Here is an 18,657-nt window from a genome sequence, read left to right on the forward strand (position 1 = left end):
CTCTCTCTCTCTCTCTCTCTCTCTCTCTCTCTCTCTCTCTCTCTCTCTCTCTCTCTCTCTCTCTCTCTCTCTCTCTCTCTCTCTCTCTCTCTCTCTCTCTCTCTCTCTCTCTCTCTCTCTCTCTCTCTCTCTCTCTCTCTCTCTCTCTCTCTCTCTCTCTCTCTCTCTCTCTCTCTCTCTCTCTCTCTCTCTCTCTCTCTCTCTCTCTCTCTCTCTCTCTCTCTCTCTCTCTCTCTCTCTCCAGTGTGTTCAGTCTATAAGGGAACAGTGAAGAACTAAACACGGACTTCTCATTTTTCTCAATCAGACTGTGTGTACAGTAGAGGATTATGGAGATCTGTCTTACACTCATTTTACTGTCCTCTGTAGTAATGACCATCACTGCTTGTAAGTACACACGTACGGTCAAAAAATATTAAAATAATGATCACAGTGTTTTTTCTTATCATTAATATACATTTTGTTTAATGTCACTTATCTTCCTTATGCATTTTTCTCCCAGTTTCATATGAATCAGATGTGAATGTGAGGTTGGTGAATGGTGACAGTCGTTGTTCTGGTAGAGTGGAGGTTTTTCATGATGGTCAGTGGGGAACAGTGTGTGATGATCACTTCGATCTGACAGATGCTGATGTAGTTTGCAGAGAGTTGGGTTGTGGACAGGCTGTTGATGTTGCTCGATTTGGACAAGGCTCAGGACAGATCTTGATGGATGGGGTGAGCTGTAGTGGATCAGAGTTCACACTGAAGAACTGTACATCAAGAGGGTGGGTTAATCAAAACAGTGTTCATGCTGAAGATGCAGGAGTCATCTGCTCAGGTAAACTTCTATAAATGTTATGCTGTTAATACATCAGTCATTTTTATCTAGACATAAAGACAAATGTGTTCGTCATTATTATAAAGTGTATAGTACTGTAGTGCACTGTTTGTTGGTCTACCAGCTAGATCGATCAAACGGTTGCAATATGTCCAGAATTCTGCAGCACATGTACTTAGATACACTGCACCTGGCCAGCACATCACTGGTGTGCTTCTTGGTTTGCACTGGTTCCTGTTCAGTCGCGAATGATTATAAAACACTCACACTTACATAAAAAAGCTATGCATGTAACTGCCCCTTCTTACATCTCTGACCTAGTTTCCTTACATACGCGTTTGTATCCTTCGGTGTGTTGACTCCTTAACTCAGCATCCTCCCTGTTGATAAAAATCTATGGGAGAAAGAGCCTTCTCTGTCGTTGCAGCCGGGTTATGGAATGCTCTTCCAGGCACTCTTAGAAATGCACCCACAGTAGTCAGTTTCAGGAAATTGTTAAAAACTCATCTTTTTAAAGTAGCTTATACTGAATTTTTATGAGTAGTATTTTTTTGTAACTTTGTCATGATTATATTTGTTTTTCTATTATTTTCTTTATATACTTCTTTCATATTATTTTATATTATATTGTCTGTAGCGCTTTGGGTCTTAGAAAGGCGGATTACAAATAAAATGTATTTTTAATATTATTATTATAGATTTTTGTAAATTTGAAAATGCAATATTCATCCAAATAAAGTTAATTTCCGAGTTTTCCTGTCTCCCCTGTGTCACATCTTGTGAACACATGAATATTTTAAACACAAGATGTGTTGTTTTAACAACAAATTTGACAATGTTGATGCTCGAATGGCATTAAGAAGAAAATAAATACTATTCATTTTCATTACAAGTATTATGAAATATCACATTTTTATACAATGATAACAGTTATCTTTAATTTCTTTAGTCACAATTCTCTCAAACTTGTTCATGGGCCTCACTGTTACAGGAATAAGTCACCAAAAAAAACTGTTATCATATATTCATACACACTGGAAGTCAATGGGGGTAAATATTGTTTGGTCATCAACATTTTTTTTAAATATCATCTTTTGTTTTCTGTAGAAGAAAGAAAGTCATAGGGGTTCAAAGTAAATGATGAAAGATGTTTTTTGTATTGTTTTGAGTGACCTTTAATAGGTTCTGGGAGAGTCAGGCTGCTATGTGATAAAAACAAAAAATCCAATAAAGAAATTACTGTTCTGTTCAGAAACCTCAACCTACGGAAGGTTTGCGAGACTTGCTGATGGACCTCATCTGTGTTCTGGAAGAGTTGAGTTGCTTCGTGGAGACACCTGGATGTCAGTATGTGATGCTGCGTTTGATGATCAGGATGCAGAGGTTGTGTGTAGAGAGCTGAACTGTGGGGTTCCTGTACAGCGGCTGGGAGCAGATGTTTTTGGTGAAGGAGAGGGACACGTGTGGACCCAAGACATTCAATGTAGAGGAAACGAATCACACATTCGATCATGTTCATCCTCAGCTTTAACTAAAACAACCTGCTCCCATGACAAAGATCTAGGACTGACATGTTCTGGTAAATACCAATGCGTATACCAACTGTTTATAAAGATGTCTAATTTTCATATTGATTAGTGATATTCTGTTTCAGTTACCCTTGACATTTTTGTCCAGGTTTTTCTGACTTCAGAATGGTGAACGGCTCTGATATCTGTTCTGGTCGAGTTGAGCGTCAATATTTCAGTAAATGGGGAACAGTGTGTGATGGGTGCATGAATATGAGAGCTGCCAGTGTTGTCTGTAGACAGCTGAATTGTGGGATTGCTTTGTCTGTTGTGGGAGTGGACTGGTTTGGAGAGGGATCTGGTGAAATCTGGGCTGATGTGTTTGATTGTCAGGGGAATGAAACACAACTCTCACAATGTTCAGTCTCTTCATGGAGTCGAGCTGAATACTCTCATAAACAAGATGTTGGAGTCATTTGTTCTAGTGAGTGAAAAAACATGATTAGGATGTAAGAGTAACAAAACACATATTGTGTATTGAATGATTCATGTCAATAGTTAGACCCACCTCAGATTTGCAGACTTTTACAAAACTGTAAGATTGCCTCTACAGATTCATCTTTGGGTCATAATGAAACAATGCTGTTGTCTGGAGAGAGAGAGTGTGAGGAGACAGTCACCTTCCATGGTGAGAATTAAAGTCTAACTGCATTTTAGTTGTAAATTATTATGAGTTGCATTCACTGTTTCTCTCTCTATGTGATCTCAGGTGAGAGGTCGACCAGGCTTGTGGGTTCCGGTGGAGTTTGTGCAGGGAGGCTGGAGGTTTTTCACAAAGGCTCATGGGGGACAGTGTGTGATGACTCCTGGGATATTAAAGATGCTCATGTGGTGTGCAGACAGCTGCAGTGTGGAGTGGCTCTCAGTGATCAGCCAGTACCAGCCTGGTTTGGTCCTGGTTCTGGACCCATATGGCTGGATGATGTGAACTGTGAGGGGAATGAGACGTCTCTGTGGAACTGCTCTTCACTGGTCTGGGGAGATCATGACTGTAACCACAAGGAGGATGTAGGAGTCGTGTGCTCAGGTAAACACTAACCTGTAGTGATGGAGAAAATGTTGTATGTGTTACATTTGCAAATATAAGATATGCTTTAAAGTATTTCTATAACCCATACATTTGATCAGACACATCTAGTTTTTAGTGCATATATAAATTTTAATAAAGAACCTTTTAAACTTGTTGTGTATTAGCAGACTATGAGAATTTAAATGGGGGGGCACGGTGGCTTAGTGGTTAGCACGTTCGCCTCACACCTCCAGGGTTGGGGGTTTGATTCCCGCTTCCGACTTGTGTGTGTGGAGTTTGCATGTTCTCCCCGTGCCTCGGGGGTTTCCTCCAGGTACTCCGGTTTCCTCCCCTGGTCCAAAGACATGCATGGTAGGTTGATTGAAAAATTGTCCGTAGGGTGTGAGTGCGTGAGTGCGTGAGTGAGTGAGTGAGTGAATGAGTGAATGAGTGAATGAGTGAGTGTGTGTGCCCTGCGATGGGTTGGCACTCCATCCAGGGTGTATCCTGCCTTGATGCCCGATGACTCCTGAGATAGGCACAGGCTCCCCGTGACCCGAGGTAGTTCGGATAAGTGGTAGAAAATGGAATGGAATGGAGAATTTAAATGGCTCATTTTTGATTTAGAGTTTAAAGAGATCAGGTTAAGTGAAGGCTGTGAAGGGAATGTGGAGGTTTTCTACAATGGATCCTGGGGTAATGTTTGCTGGAATCAGATGAACAGAGACACAGCGAGTCTGATCTGTCAAGAGCTCAACTGTGGAAGATCTGCCAGTGAACCCAGTTCTTCAGATGGACTGAGGTCTTGGAATTGGTTGGATGAACTTAAATGTAGATCACATGACTCCACCTTATGGGAGTGTCCATCTAAAGCCTGGGGACAGAATAAATGTGAAGGTGAAGCGGCCAAATTTAACTGCTCTGGTGAGAGAACATTTAATAACTGTAAAGAAGTCATGTTTCTAAATATTTTTGAGATTCTAATTAATTCCTGAAAAGACAAAGCTTAATTGACATTGAAAGATTTGATGAATGTTATTTCTATAATTTCCTTTTCAATGTTTAATCCATTGTATCATGTTACAGTCAGAGAAGAGGCGGTTCATGATGTTCCCCGGAGTCGTCTGACATGTTCTACCTCACCATCACCTCATCAGAGACAATGTTCAAGTATGTTTAAATAAAAATTCCGACTTAAATAAGTATTACTATAAACACATATTTTTTCATTTATTACATTAATAAATAGATTTTGTTGCCTATTTTTTTTACACATTTAATTAATTGTAAATCCTGTGTGATGTAGGTCATATTCCTCTCAGACTGAGTGGAGGTAAAGGCAGGTGTTCTGGGAGGCTGGAGGTGTATCATAACTCTGAGTGGGGTTCAGTCTGTGATGATCTGTGGGACATCAGAGATGCTCAGGTGGTCTGCAGGCAGCTGGGTTGTGGAGCAGCATTGAGTGCTGATGGGAATGAAGCGTTTGGTGCTGGTGAAGCTGTTGTGTGGCTGAACAGAGTCGAGTGCAGAGGGACTGAGATTTACCTGTGGGACTGTCCTCACGTCCTGAAAAACCACACTGACTGCTCACATAAAGAACATGTTGAACTCATCTGTACAGGTGAGAGTAAAACACTAAGTGATGAGTTGATTATAATTTCAGCAGTTTATTTAATGTGTATTTTGTTTTACCATGTATAGATTTGTCTGTGTCCACAACTCCTGCTACAACAACAGCAACAACAACAACAACATTTTTATCTCAGACTAACAAGAGCCCAGTGACTTCTCAAACTCCTCCATCAGAGTCTCTCTTCATTCCTCCAGTGGTTGTGATTGTTCTGGGAGTTTTGCTCTTACTGCTCTTAGTGCCGCTGCTGATACTGATTAAACACAACAGAGTGATGAGGAGAGGTACACACATCCACAGATAATTTACAAGTACAATGGTGTATTCCAGAATGCTGGTTATGTGACATACCCGGGTAAGTTTAAGGGTTAGTTAGCTGGTAACCCCAACTTTCGGTTCCAAAAGTGGAGATAACTTTCAGGGTATGTAAGTAACCATAGCGACTTACTCTCTGAAGATAAACTGCTACGGAGCAGGTTATGTTCCAGGGTTTGTTCATTTTAAGGAAATGTTACTAAGCTTTTTGTTGTGTGCACATGTGTGCGCTTTTGATGAGTGTCAAGTGACCGTGGAAGCACAGATTAAGTATAATATATAATAATTTGACAGCAATTTTACAATTACATTTCCAATCTCAACCATCGCAATTTTTTATTAACTTTATTATTTAACCTTTTAGAATGAAATAATCTTTAAATAAAATAATTTGTTAAATAATATAAATAATAACTGTTATTGTTAAACTTTATGTATTTATATCAAATATTGAATATACTTTGAATTATTTTAGAAAAAACATCTTCAAATATCACTAGATGGATATACACATCTTACGATTTCCAAAAGTTTATAGATGAAATAATGGGTTCACCATGGCAAATTGTTTACATATTTAATTTCTTAATATAATTTTAAATCTATTTACATACAAAATACATAAAAAAACTTACTTCAAACTTGTATTCCTTAAAAATGTCTTTCTGATCCTAAGCCTCCTCCTACAGTTTAGCATTGAAAGGCTTTTCTCCAGATTACAAAGAGCCTTTCAGGATAGGCCGTTTCCACCTCTTTTCACATTTGGAAAGCCATGGCCTTTTAGCAAACAAAGTCAAAAGAAACAAACAAAAAACTAAATATATGTGTATTTGAAAGGGATATATAAAGGCTACATGATTATTATGTTTATATGACTGGGCCTAACATTTTAAACCTCTACCTCTGTCACAGCAGACTTTCATCCTCTGCTGCAAATTAATTATCATACATTGTGATTATGTAGTAGTTTCTAGAATTAAAAGAGTCTCCATTAATATGACTACATTAGCAATGCAAAGTCAGTTTTCAGAAAACCACAAATAATGGTAGATTCTTTAAGGAACATACAGAGAAGGAACAAAAAAGAGGTTTTATACCGCCTTCGAGATTACCAATGTGATCAAATACATTAAACAACACAATTTTGTTAAAATACCATGCTATACACAAGTTACAAACATCTCAACAAACATACAGTCTATGTAACAAAGATAGCCATGATGAGTATATGTTTTAAATCTTATAGTATAAAAATAGTGTATATATTATATATATGTTATAAAAAACTTTGTTTTACATTCAAAAACTTTAAGCTTCCCGGCCGATCCATGGTGACTTGTGAAATCTGTCATCCATTTACACTGTCTTCAAGTTGTTTCTGTGAGCAATGTTAACTCTGGGTATCTGTTGGGAGGTTGATTAGGTGTTTTGGAACAGACAGACAAGGTTTGGGTTCGAGAGTTCAGGGTTTAGCTGACGGTAAGTTAACCTGCTTTCTGGAATACACCCCTGATCTGAAATATTCAACTACCTCAGACATGAACATCTATCTTACTAGAGTCTTATTCAGTGTGTCATGAGTCATGTGTTGTGAACTGACAGAAGGTTTGTGTGTTTACACTCACAGCTCTCTCTAAGAGGAGACACTGGACTCAGACTGAAGCAGTTTATGAAGAAATTGAGCCCAGACACAAAAACAGACACAAACACTTTAGTCAGAGAGGTGAGTCTTTATGTTTATAGTGTGTTGAAGGTTATATATGTACGTATGTTATTGTTATTCTATATTAATAAAACATATCAGATGTATAATTATTAAAACTAGTGTGTCTTGTTATTGTCATGATTGTGAAGTGTGTAATTCAGTGTATGTTTTGGGGTTGTTTGTGTGTGTGTTTAGTTGAATGTGTAGTTTAGAGTCTGTCAGACAGCTGATGTTAGTTTATTATAAGTCCTGTTAAACCTCCTGCTTCAAACCACAGAATTCCTCTCACAAAACCACAGAGCTGCAGGTGCATGTTTACATGTGTGTGTGTGTGGGGGGGGTTTGTGTGTCATCCTGTGATTATTTTTGGAGGCTAATGTGGAGGGGGTTTATATGCTTGTAAGTATGTGCAATGCGTGTTTGTTTTCTTCCTGCCAATATTTCTTAGTCGACTGAGAAATGGATTCATATTTAACACGTTTTCTGTGATTTAAAGTTAATTCAGTTTCAGGTTGTTTGTAATGATCAACATGTTTCTGAGTGTTCTGCTTCACTTTAACAGGGAGTCTCATCTCTGAAGAACAGTATTCTGGGTATGAAGATGTCGAAGATGACTTCCTCTCAGGTTAGAAGACTGTGGATTGACAAACAGCTCATTTGATTTACAAATTTAGTATATACAGTATATGTATCGTATAACAACACTACAATTCACAATACTAAACAGTTTAAGTGTCATGTTTTTATCTTTTTAGATAAAAAATATAATATTGAATATTATGATGATGTCATCAGTGACGGTGACCCAAAAGGTCTGTGACTTAATTGAATGATCTCTTGTTTGTTTTTTTGTTTCTTTAATTGTCATGAACTTATTACCTACAAGAAAACATTAACTGTTTTGTTGTCAACCATGTTCTGTGTTGATGTAGAAGAGATGGTGAAAAAAGTCCAAGCAGAATACTATGATGATGTCATCACTGATGGATTAAAAGCAGACAGTGAGACAGGTGCAGTTCTGTTATTCTGTATTAGGGTGAAATATATTATATCTGTCCATAAAGGAAAATTTACTTTGTGAGTATGATGACGTGTCTTATTTCACGTTTGTAGAAAACACTGTTGAGAATTATGATGATGTCATCAACACAGGACAGAACTCTGATCTTGAAAAAGGTGGTTTTACATTATTTGTAGACTGTTTATTTGACAAAGATCATAGCAGCGATTCTCAATAATACTGAGAAAAATGCAGGTTATTTGGCAGTTTGTTATTCTGATGGTTTTCGTTTATCTGTTATGTGCAGACACACTAGATAATTATGATGACGTCATTAACGGACAGAACTTTCAAGATCTCATAGGTGAGTCACACAAACACAGAATAGACACACAGATGAGTTAATCAAGTGTTCTCAATTAGACTCAGAAAGGAAGATGTGTCGATGACACGTAATAAAATGACACATACGCAGTATATAATAACATTACATTACGAAAGACAATGTAGTTCTATAAAATATATTTTCCATGTCATGTGATTTCATCAGGAGTCCACGAGGAGTATGATGATGTGAAGAATGACAGAGAAGATGTGACAAACGTGTTAGGTAGGTTTTAATTTCAGTAAAATATGTATATTCTAAGTTACATCTTAATAATGTCCATTTAAAAACACTTAAAGTTGGCTTTACATATTTATGCAATTAACATAAAAAAATATGAATGTATTTTTTACACAACAGACTATTATGATGTGGGGGAGGAGTCACACAATGTGGGACAGGCTGTATAACTCAATGACCAAACCCGCTGTCTCATGCCATACAATCACATTACAGGCAGCTTCAGGAGTTAAAGTGATCGAATTTTATGACTTAAACTACAGTGCCTTATGTTTTTATATTTCAAATATGTTTGTATTGAAAATCACATGCTTTGCAAATGTAGGAAACTTGTCTTGTATTTGACCTTTTATTTTATTATTAATGTTATTTTGGACAATAATTAAATTAAATGTCAAATAGTTTCATATTGTGCATGATCATGGCTTTATTTTTTATGTGAATGCTTTAACCTGTTAACATGACTGTGGAGAAAAAAATTAAATCATCTCACATGTAGACATTTCTGTTACTTGTATTGTAGTCTCTTGCCTGTGAGTTTTGTCTTTCAAGAATTCCTACAAAGACAAGCACAATAAAACATACATCAGCCTTTTGCCAAAAATGTAAAGAGTATGTGAGTGACGTAATGGCTATTCTTTAAATACAGATATACCTGCAAAAACTAATCTACTGGGTGTGATCATGTAAATTATACATTTGTTCTTTCCTCATCTCTCTTTATCCCGTCAGCTTCTTCTTTATCCTCTCATGATCTTTAGAGACTCTTCTGTTTGCTCTGGATGATCAGGGTCTTGTGGGAGCTGAAGACACAGATCATAAATGTGGTTTTAATGTTAATATTGTGTGAGATTTTGAGTAGTGCTTGAGATCTATCATCAGATTTGTTGCACAAGTACATGTAAATAATCCAATGTACAGAAGTTTAAAGGCAACAAAACATCATCTGCATATAAGAACATATTAAAACTGTTACAGTTTCTATTTAACATTGTAAGTTACAAATATTGTTAGAACAACGTTTTGTGATTATTAACTATGCATAATTCTAAGGAGTATTAAACAATAAACTCGCTATTATAGCACAAAAACAGACAATCACATCTCTTAACTGTCATTAGAAACGAATCATATGATGAACCGCCATATGCAGCATCTTTTTAAAGTGTTTTCTTTAAATCCAGCCTTTAGTTTTTGCCTTTTTAAAGTGTTTAAAAGACGTAACATTGATCATTGACGACGACAACAACAACAAAGCACTTACCGGAGCACAATGATGACGTACGAATCACTTCAGACATTAATAATCAAAAACAAGACATCGATTGACTCCTTAACGTTATGTCTGACATTACAAAATGTGTCAACAATCACAGACGGTAACTCACAAACGCATGATATATTTTTCCAGTTTTGTTTCAATGTACAGTTTTATATATTTAAGAAACTTATTATATATTGCCTATACATTGGAGTTTGACGCGCGTGAAGTTTGGAGCGCGTTCATGTGTGAGATCAGTGTTGTGTGCTGCTGTTCCAGACATGGGCGCATGATGGCAGTAGACGGTAAAATAGCCTCACAACTGTGATTTATGCCGTTTAAAATGTTATTTAACTTGTCGTATTACTTTTAAGTGTCTGATCTTATATTCAGTGTGTAGATGGAGCTGTTGTACAATCTGAGACTGGAGACACTGTATCTGCATGTAAAGATCACGTGTGCTAGTGCTATTATTCCAAATTCATTATGTACCGGATGAAACTGTTAGTCACACGAGACGCAGGTAATATAAGTTGAGGATTTTTAAAGAGTGTTGAAATAATAATGAAATAGGTCGAGTGGGGTAAGATGTGTCAGTGGTTAAAATTTGTTTGGGGGTTAAACTGAAACCGCATTTTTCCTAAATTCTTTGGAGGATAAACACTGTTAACATGAGGAAATTATGGTTTATTCATTGATCTTAAGTTATTGTTTAGAGCAAAAATCTACATTACACTAAAGACAGTGAAGATTCTTCATGTAGTCACATGACAACATTAACTGAGGTTTGATTGACAGTTCTATAACTGCCATCTAGCGGATACATAAAACATTACAATACTGAATGGGCATATACTGTGAATGCTGCTTCAAATAATATTTATATTTTCTGTAGACATGATTGATTGACTGATTGATTTAATATAGAAGTGCTTTTTTAGTAATGCAAGAGATTTTATTTTATTGATTTTATAACAGATATTGTTGATTTTGTTTTATGCTTTATTTTTTTATATTACTAATCATTTAAAATGATTAAAATAAACAGAATAGAAATATCCATTTACTATTTTATTCTTAAATGTTTAATATATTTCATTCACATTTATGAAAGGCACAGTATAGGTATATCTGAGTGTGTGTTTTAAAGTGTGAGAGCGTGTGAAGTGATCATATAGTTTTCTGTAGCCCTGCACACGACAGGATTTGATGTTGAATAGATACTGAGGGTTTGATTACTATAATGTATTTAGTTTAATCTTCAATCTTGCAGGTGTTCGTCTCCTCTGTACATGGAGGGAGGAGTCTCGTACATCAGCGCTGACGTTCTGCTGATATGTATGGAGAAAATCACAAATATCTCTTCTGATTTGTCACTCAAGTTGTTTGATGATTTCCTTTGTTAATTCTAATAAGGTAACAGAGAGTGTGATTGGTCTCTCTCTCTCTCTCTCTCTCTATCTCTCTCTCTCTCTCTCTCTCTCTCTCTCTGTAGAGGGGTTGTAATGATCCAGTGTGTTCAGTCTATGAGGGAACAGTGGAGAACTTTACACGGACTTCTCATTATTCTCAACCAGACTGTGTGTACAGTAGAGGATTATGGAGATTTTTCTCAGACTCATTTTACTGTCCTCTGTAGTAATGACCATCGCTGCTGGTAAGTACACAGTTGGGGTCAAAAGAGATATTGGGGATTCAAATGAAATGTTAATTATTGTTATCAATACTCGTTTTATACTGTATATTCGTACATGAGTTTCTCATATCTGTTTTTCTCTGTCTCTGTTTCACATGTATCAGATGTGAATGTGAGGTTGGTGAATGGTGACAGTTCTTGTGCTGGTAGAGTGGAGGTTCTTCATGATGGTCAGTGGGGAACAGTGTGTGATTTGGATCACTGGAATCAATGGGATCTGACAGATGCTGCAGTGGTGTGTAGAGAGCTGGGCTGTGGAGATGCTGTTGATGTTGCTCGCTTTGGACCAGGATCAGAACCAATAAAAATGGCTTATGTGCAGTGTAGTGGCTCAGAGTCCACACTGAAGAACTGCAAATTTCTGAACGGGGCTATACAGCTCTGTTCTCATGCTGCTGATGTTGGAGTCACCTGCTCAGGTGAGCTTCTCAAAATAATTCCCATTTATACATGACTAATAACAAAACATTCTGTCATGTGATGTACAAACGAAAAAGGATTGAATGGTTATGATCATTATATTCCAGTTTAGATTTCTGTGTTTAGGATTCAAAGTGCAAAATTTTACCTGATAAATATATAACGCATGTCACAGTGGGTAGTACAGCAAAAAGATCCCGAGATTGAGCTCCGGCTGAGTCAGGAGGCTTTTCGTTGTGAAGTTTGCATGTCATCCCGGTGTCATTGTGGGTCTCTCGTGGGTACTCTGGTTTCCTTCCACATTACCTAAACATGCAAGTCTAATATGCAAGTAAATTGGAGATGCCAAATTGTCTTTCTCACACTTGTTTGTAAAACAAATTGTGTAGATTAATCAGTTCTCGCTATGAATATTGCCGTAGATACTGAAATGGCGGGTAAAATAATTATAATTAAATCAACACAATAATGTGCAGTCAAAGTATTATCCAATATCGTATATTATGTTATCAGAGTGACATTAATATAACACATTAAGATACATTTGAAATTTATGTTTAATCTATTAATGTAATAAATAAATAAAAGACTTGCTGTTGGGCCCGTCGTCTGTGATTAAACAAAATTATGATGATAATATAGGGAATTAAAAACAATTATGTGTTTTCTTTTTCATTTTAAGCTATATCTATATTTTTAAAAGATCAACTTCCCTGTCTCAATTGTGTGAAACTAGGTTCTCTGTGAGAAGATGGGTTTCATTGTGTGATCTTGTTTTCCGTGTTGTTCTTTCTGTCTATATAAACAAACAGGTGTCACACAATATGTTAGGTCAAGCCTAGTTGCTGGTTCTCATTTGTGCTCTGGAAGAGTAGAGATGTATTATGGAGGAAGATGGGGCACGGTGTGTGATGCTGCGTTTGATGATCAGGATGCAGAGGTTGTGTGTAGAGAGCTGAACTGTGGGGTTCCTGTACAGCGGCTGGGAGCAGATGCTTTTGGTGAAGGAGAGGGACACGTGTGGACACAAGACATTCAATGTAGAGGAAATGAGTTGTCCATTCTACACTGTTCATCAACACCTTCACATTATGATAACTCCAACCACGATAATGACGTGGGACTGATATGTTTGGGTAAAAATTTAATGTGACAATACCAACTATTATTGAATGTTTTTTTTATAAATTTCAGTCCTGAGATCATTGACTATTAAACAAAGTTAAGTCTGGAGAAGTACTCAAATTATTAATGTCCCTAAAACAATCTGTTTTATCTTTTGTCAAGGTTACACTGACTTCAGACTAGTGAACGGTTCTGATTTCTGTTCTGGTCGAGTAGAAAGTCGGTATTTGACTGAGTGGAGAACAGTGTGTGATGGGTGCATGAATATCAGAGCTGCCAGTGTTGTCTGTAGACAGCTGAATTGTGGGATTGCTTTGTCTGTTGTGGAAGTGGACTGGTTTGGAGAGGGATCTGGTGAAATCTGGGCTGATGTGTTTGATTGTCAGGGGAATGAAACACAACTCTCACAATGTTCAATCTCTTCATGGAGTCGAGCTGAATACTCTCATAAACAAGATGTTGGAGTCATTTGTTCTCGTGAGTCAACTTCACTCTCTCAATAACATGATGAGAATGTAAAACTTATTTTGGTAAAATGTGAGATCTTCTCTTCAGATTCCTCTCTGTCTCTTCATGATGGTGGTGTGAGGATGTCTGGAGAGAGAGAGTGTGAGGGGGAGCTGGAAGTTTACATTGATCAGGTCTGGAGGAGAGTTCTGCTGGACTCATGGAGTGTCACTGAATCCTCTGTGGTCTGCAGACAGCTGGGCTGTGGCTCTGTGCTGAACTTCTCTGGCTCCTCTTCATCCAGTGCTGAACACAGTCATGAGTGTGTGATGGGCTTCAAGTGCTCTGGGACTGAACATCATCTGAGGAACTGCATCAGCTCTACTCAAACTCTCAACTGCAGCTCCACACAACACCTGTCAATCACCTGCCTTGGTCAGAATAACAATATCTAATTTTATTTTAATTCTAAATCAATTAGCTTGTGTATAATAACTGTTTCTCTCTATATGTGATATCAGGTGAGAGGTCGATCAGGTTGGTGGGATCTGGTGGAGATTGTGCAGGGAGGCTGGAGGTTTTTCACAAAGGCTCATGGGGGACAGTGTGTGATGACTCCTGGGATATTAAAGATGCTCATGTGGTGTGCAGACAGCTGCAGTGTGGAGTGGCTCTCAGTGATCAGCCAGTACCAGCCTGGTTTGGTCCTGGTTCTGGACCCATATGGCTGGATGATGTGAACTGTGAGGGGAATGAGACGTCTCTGTGGAACTGCTCTTCACGGGTCTGGGGAGATCATGACTGTAACCACAAGGAGGATGTAGGAGTCGTGTGCTCAGGTAAATACTAACTTGAAGTGATGGAGTAAATGTTGTATGTGTTACATTTGCAAATATAAGATATGCTTTTAAAGTATTTGTATAACCCATACATTTGATCAGACACATCTAGTTTTATGTACATACGTAAATGTTGATTAAGAACCATTTAAACTTGTTGTGTATTAGCAGACTGTGAGTATTTCAATTGCTCATTTTCAATCTAGAGTTTAAAGAGATCAGGTTAAGTGAAGGCTGTAAAGGGAATGTGGAGGTTTTCTACAATGGATCCTGGGGTAATGTTTGCTACAATCAGATGGACAGAAACACAGCGAGTCTGATCTGTCAAGAACTGAACTGTGGAAGATCTGCCAGTGAACCCAGTTTTACAGATGGACTGAGGTCTCAGAATTGGCTGGACTATTTCAAATGTAGATCACATGACACCACTTTATGGCAGAGTCCATCTAAAGCTTGGGCACAGAATAATTGTGAAGGCGAAGCAGCCAAATTTGACTGCTCTGGTGAGAGAACATTTAAATAACTGTAAAGTAGTCATGTTTATAAATATTTTTGAGAGTCTCATTTATTTCAGATAATACAAAAAGCTAATATGATTTGATGAATGTTATTTCTATAATTTCCTGTTCAATGTTTAATTGTGTCATGTTACAGTCAGAGAAGAGGTGGTTCATGATGTTCCCCGGAGTCGTCTGACATGTTCTACCTCACCATCACCTCACCAGAGACAATGTTCAAGTATGTTTACATAAATATCTATAAAATATTATTATAAACACATTTTTTCATTCATTACATTTGATGATTATTTTTGTTGGCTATTTGTATTCCACATTTAATTAATTGTAAATGATGTGTGTGATGTAGGTCATGTTCCTCTCAGACTGAGTGGAGGTAAAGGCAGGTGTTCTGGGAGGCTGGAGGTGTATTATAACTCTGAGTGGGGTTCAGTCTGTGATGATCTGTGGGACATCAGAGATGCTCAGGTGGTCTGCAGGCAGCTGGGTTGTGGAGCAGCATTGAGTGCTGATGGGAATGAAGCGTTTGGTGCTGGTGAAGGTGTTGTGTGGCTGAACAGAGTCGAGTGCAGAGGGACTGAGATTCACCTGTGGGACTGTCCTCACGTCCTGAAAAAACACACTGACTGCTCACACAAAGAACATGTTGAACTCATCTGTGCAGGTGAGAGAAACACTGATGAATGGATTTTAATTCCAGCAGTTTATTAAATGTATTTTTTCCATTTACAGATTTGTCTGCACCCACAACTTCAGCCGCAACAACAACAACAGCTTCTCATTCAGTTTCTCAGACTATCAGAAGTCCAGTTTCCTCAACATTGGTGACTCGAGCACAGACTCTTCCATCCTCTTCCACTCTTTTCATTTCTCCAGTGGTTGTGATTGTTCTGGGAGTTTTGCTCTTACTGCTCTTAGTTTTGCTTTTACTCCTCTTGGTGTCACTGCTGATGCTGATTCAGCACAATCGATTGATGAGGAAAGGAACGGAGGTTCACACTTCATATACAGGTGAAGTTCTGACATCAATCTTACTAGAGTCTTGTTCAGTGTGTCATGAGTCATGTGTTGTGAACTGACAGCAGGTTTGTGTGTCTATACTTACAGATCTCTTCAAGAGGATACACTGGACTCAGACTGATGCATTTTATGAAGAGATTGATCACAGACACACAAACCGACTAAATCACGTTGCTGAGAGAGGTGAGATTTCATGAAATGTTTGTTTTCAAATCATAAAACATAAAGGCCTTTTAATTGTTCAGAAATTCAGATCATATCCTACTTTATTTAATGAATTAGCTGTACAAATATTAAACGTAGTGTTTCCCATCTGTTTTATATATGTGAAGTGTGTAATTCAGTGTACGTTGTCTGAGTTTGTATTGAGATGAATGTGTAGTTTAGAGTCTATCAGACAGCTGATGTTAGTTTATTTATTAGTCCTGTTAAACCTCCTGCTTCAACCCACAGTATTCCTCTCACAAAACCACAGAGCTGCAGGTGCATGTGTACATGTGTTTGGAGGGGGTCTTCCTTCCTAACTGAGCAATGAAAACTCAAAAACAAATCTTGACACATGTGCTATGAGATTTAAATGAAATTCAGGTTCAAATTGTTTGCAATGATCAACATGTTTCTGAGTGTTCTGCTTCACTTTAACAGGGAGTCTAATCTCTGAAGAACAGCATTCTGGGTATGAAGATGCTGAGAAGCTTCTCTCGGGTAAGAAGACTAAAGTGAATTTTTAGGTTTTGTATCTAATTAAGGCAAATCATTTGCTAATACTTTACAAACGTATCAAATATGCAAATGCTACACAATACTCAACTACTGCTCTTATTTTTATAGTACAAGAAGAAAAGACTGAATATTATGATGATGTCACCAATCGCAGTGACCTGAGAGGTCTGTGACTTTATTGACTGATCACATTTGTTCATTGTTTATTCCACTTTAAAAAGGCCATGACCTCCCCTCATGACCTACAGAAGAACATTTCATGATTTGTTTTTAAACATGTTCTGTGTTTATGAAGAAGAGATGGTGAAAAAAGCTGAATACTATGATGTCATTACCGAAGGACTGAAAACATACAGTGAGACAGGTGCAGTTCTGTTATTCTCTATTAGGATGAAATATCTGTACATGATGGGAATATATACTTTATAGCTCTATGGGTGTGATGACGTGTGTTTTATGTTACATTTGTAGAAGACAATCTTGAGATGTATGATGATGTCATATCCACAGGACAGAACTCTAGTCCTCAAAGTGGTAAGTTGTGTTCATTTACATTATACACTGCCATCTAGTGTATACATTTTAGAAGGGTTATATCATCTCAATGGAACACTTGTCAGGATTTACTAACCCAGAAATAAAGCGGTTTCCCCAAAGGAGGACAACATAACACAACACAATGAAAATTAATTTGTACATCATACTTAAGTGTTGCCGCTTTTGCCCTCATGACCTCAGTGACCGTCAGAATGAAGTGTGATCGTCTCCACAGGCGAACTTTGCTTGTATGTCTTCTGCCAAAATGAAAAGGGAAACTGTGTCTGTAACGTGCATATATGATGTATAAATGTACACGATGGATAAAAAAATCACTTTGTGAGTTGTTTTCCCATGTCATGTGATTTCATCAGGAGGAGTTCAGGAGGATGATGATGTGAAGAATGTCTGTGAAGATGTGAGAATCCTGTTAGGTAGGTTGTTTACCCTTTTAACCTTCTAAAAAGGGAGATGCATAATTTATTTTAAATGTTTAATTTGATATTTATTCAGGCTTTGTTCAAAAGTCTTATGTACTTGACAGAAGAATTTGCTTTTGTTTTATACAGCAGATGACATGGGGGAGGAGCCAAACAAAGTGGGAGGAGCTGTATGACTCACTAAGCCCACCATCTGCCTAATATACGAAATAATATTACAACTTATATAATTGCTGCTAAAGCTACAGTGCCATATGTTTTAATCATATTTCAAACATTGTTTATTCATTTTAAAGTCACATGCTTTGCTATTTGTATTAAAAATAATTCTATATTAGTCAAAGTATTTTCCGAATGCTGAGCAAAAAATGCTGAGGATTTGAGCCTTAATGCTGCTGAAATACGTCTTACTGCTGCTGAATCTCCTGCCGCAAAATCGGGTTGAATCTTTTTTGCCATCATAAACTGTGCATCAATGATTAAAACATCTAATGGTAAATTTGTGTGTACTTGAAGATCTTCCTAAATGACAAAATAAAATTAAGCACAGACTTCACATATATGAGGTTTTACTTTATTCCGTTTTAATAAACAGTTATATTTAAACACACGTATCAGAAGTTTGTTGCGAGTTCATGTGTGATCGGTGTTGTGTGCTGTTGTTCCGGTCATGAGCGCACGAGGGCAGCAGAGGGTAAACCTCACATCTCACATTGTGATTTATGGTGATTACTGCGTATATGTGTTAATTAACTAGTCTCATTAGTTTTTGAATGATATATATTTTAGAAAAAATATTTTACTTTAATACTTGTCCGAAAGCCAATTAGTGCACCTTCCATGAATTTAAGGTCTTTCTCAGGTTATGATTCCTTTATTGTCCCTCTTCTTTAAAGAACTATGATTTCAAAAGTGTTTAAAAGAACAATTAGAGATAAGTGTAGCTGTAGTTATTGACA

The 18,657-nt window shown here is 37.4% G+C and overlaps 1 protein-coding gene across 1 annotated transcript; it reads left to right on the forward strand.

Annotated features, from left to right (window-relative positions):
• Positions 1-250: 250 nt before the first annotated feature.
• LOC130421235 (scavenger receptor cysteine-rich type 1 protein M130-like) lies at positions 251-18,254 on the forward strand. Its single transcript, XM_056749017.1, has 37 exons — positions 251-387; positions 503-820; positions 2,073-2,399; positions 2,498-2,812; positions 2,942-3,016; positions 3,098-3,415; positions 4,025-4,321; positions 4,484-4,567; positions 4,704-5,018; positions 5,099-5,311; positions 6,970-7,065; positions 7,610-7,672; positions 7,803-7,859; positions 7,980-8,057; positions 8,161-8,223; positions 8,355-8,411; positions 8,598-8,657; positions 8,793-8,836; positions 10,213-10,238; positions 11,207-11,271; positions 11,573-11,590; positions 11,734-12,048; positions 12,862-13,185; positions 13,337-13,651; positions 13,730-14,056; positions 14,143-14,460; positions 14,667-14,963; positions 15,115-15,198; positions 15,328-15,642; positions 15,711-15,989; positions 16,086-16,181; positions 16,644-16,703; positions 16,830-16,886; positions 17,017-17,085; positions 17,193-17,255; positions 17,633-17,692; positions 17,828-18,254. Exons 1-37 carry the CDS (start codon positions 330-332, stop codon positions 17,872-17,874), a joined length of 5,973 nt encoding a protein of 1,990 aa, XP_056604995.1. The 5' UTR covers positions 251-329; the 3' UTR covers positions 17,875-18,254.
• The last annotated feature ends 403 nt before the right edge of the window (positions 18,255-18,657 follow it).

This window comes from Triplophysa dalaica, chromosome 5 (genome assembly GCF_015846415.1).
Source record: "Triplophysa dalaica isolate WHDGS20190420 chromosome 5, ASM1584641v1, whole genome shotgun sequence".
Lineage (NCBI taxonomy): Eukaryota > Metazoa > Chordata > Actinopteri > Cypriniformes > Nemacheilidae > Triplophysa > Triplophysa dalaica.

What these genes read in the sequence shown, in the direction of transcription:
- LOC130421235 (XM_056749017.1), top strand. Translation starts at nt 330, where the DNA reads ATGGAGATCTGTCTTACACTCATTTTACTGTCCTCTGTAGTAATGACC. An exon ending in GAAAACATACAGTGAGACAG is followed by an intron (nt 17,086 to 17,192) that starts GTGCAGTTCTGT and finishes TTACATTTGTAG; the next exon opens with AAGACAATCTTGAGATGTAT. An exon ending in GAACTCTAGTCCTCAAAGTG is followed by an intron (nt 17,256 to 17,632) that starts GTAAGTTGTGTT and finishes TGATTTCATCAG; the next exon opens with GAGGAGTTCAGGAGGATGAT.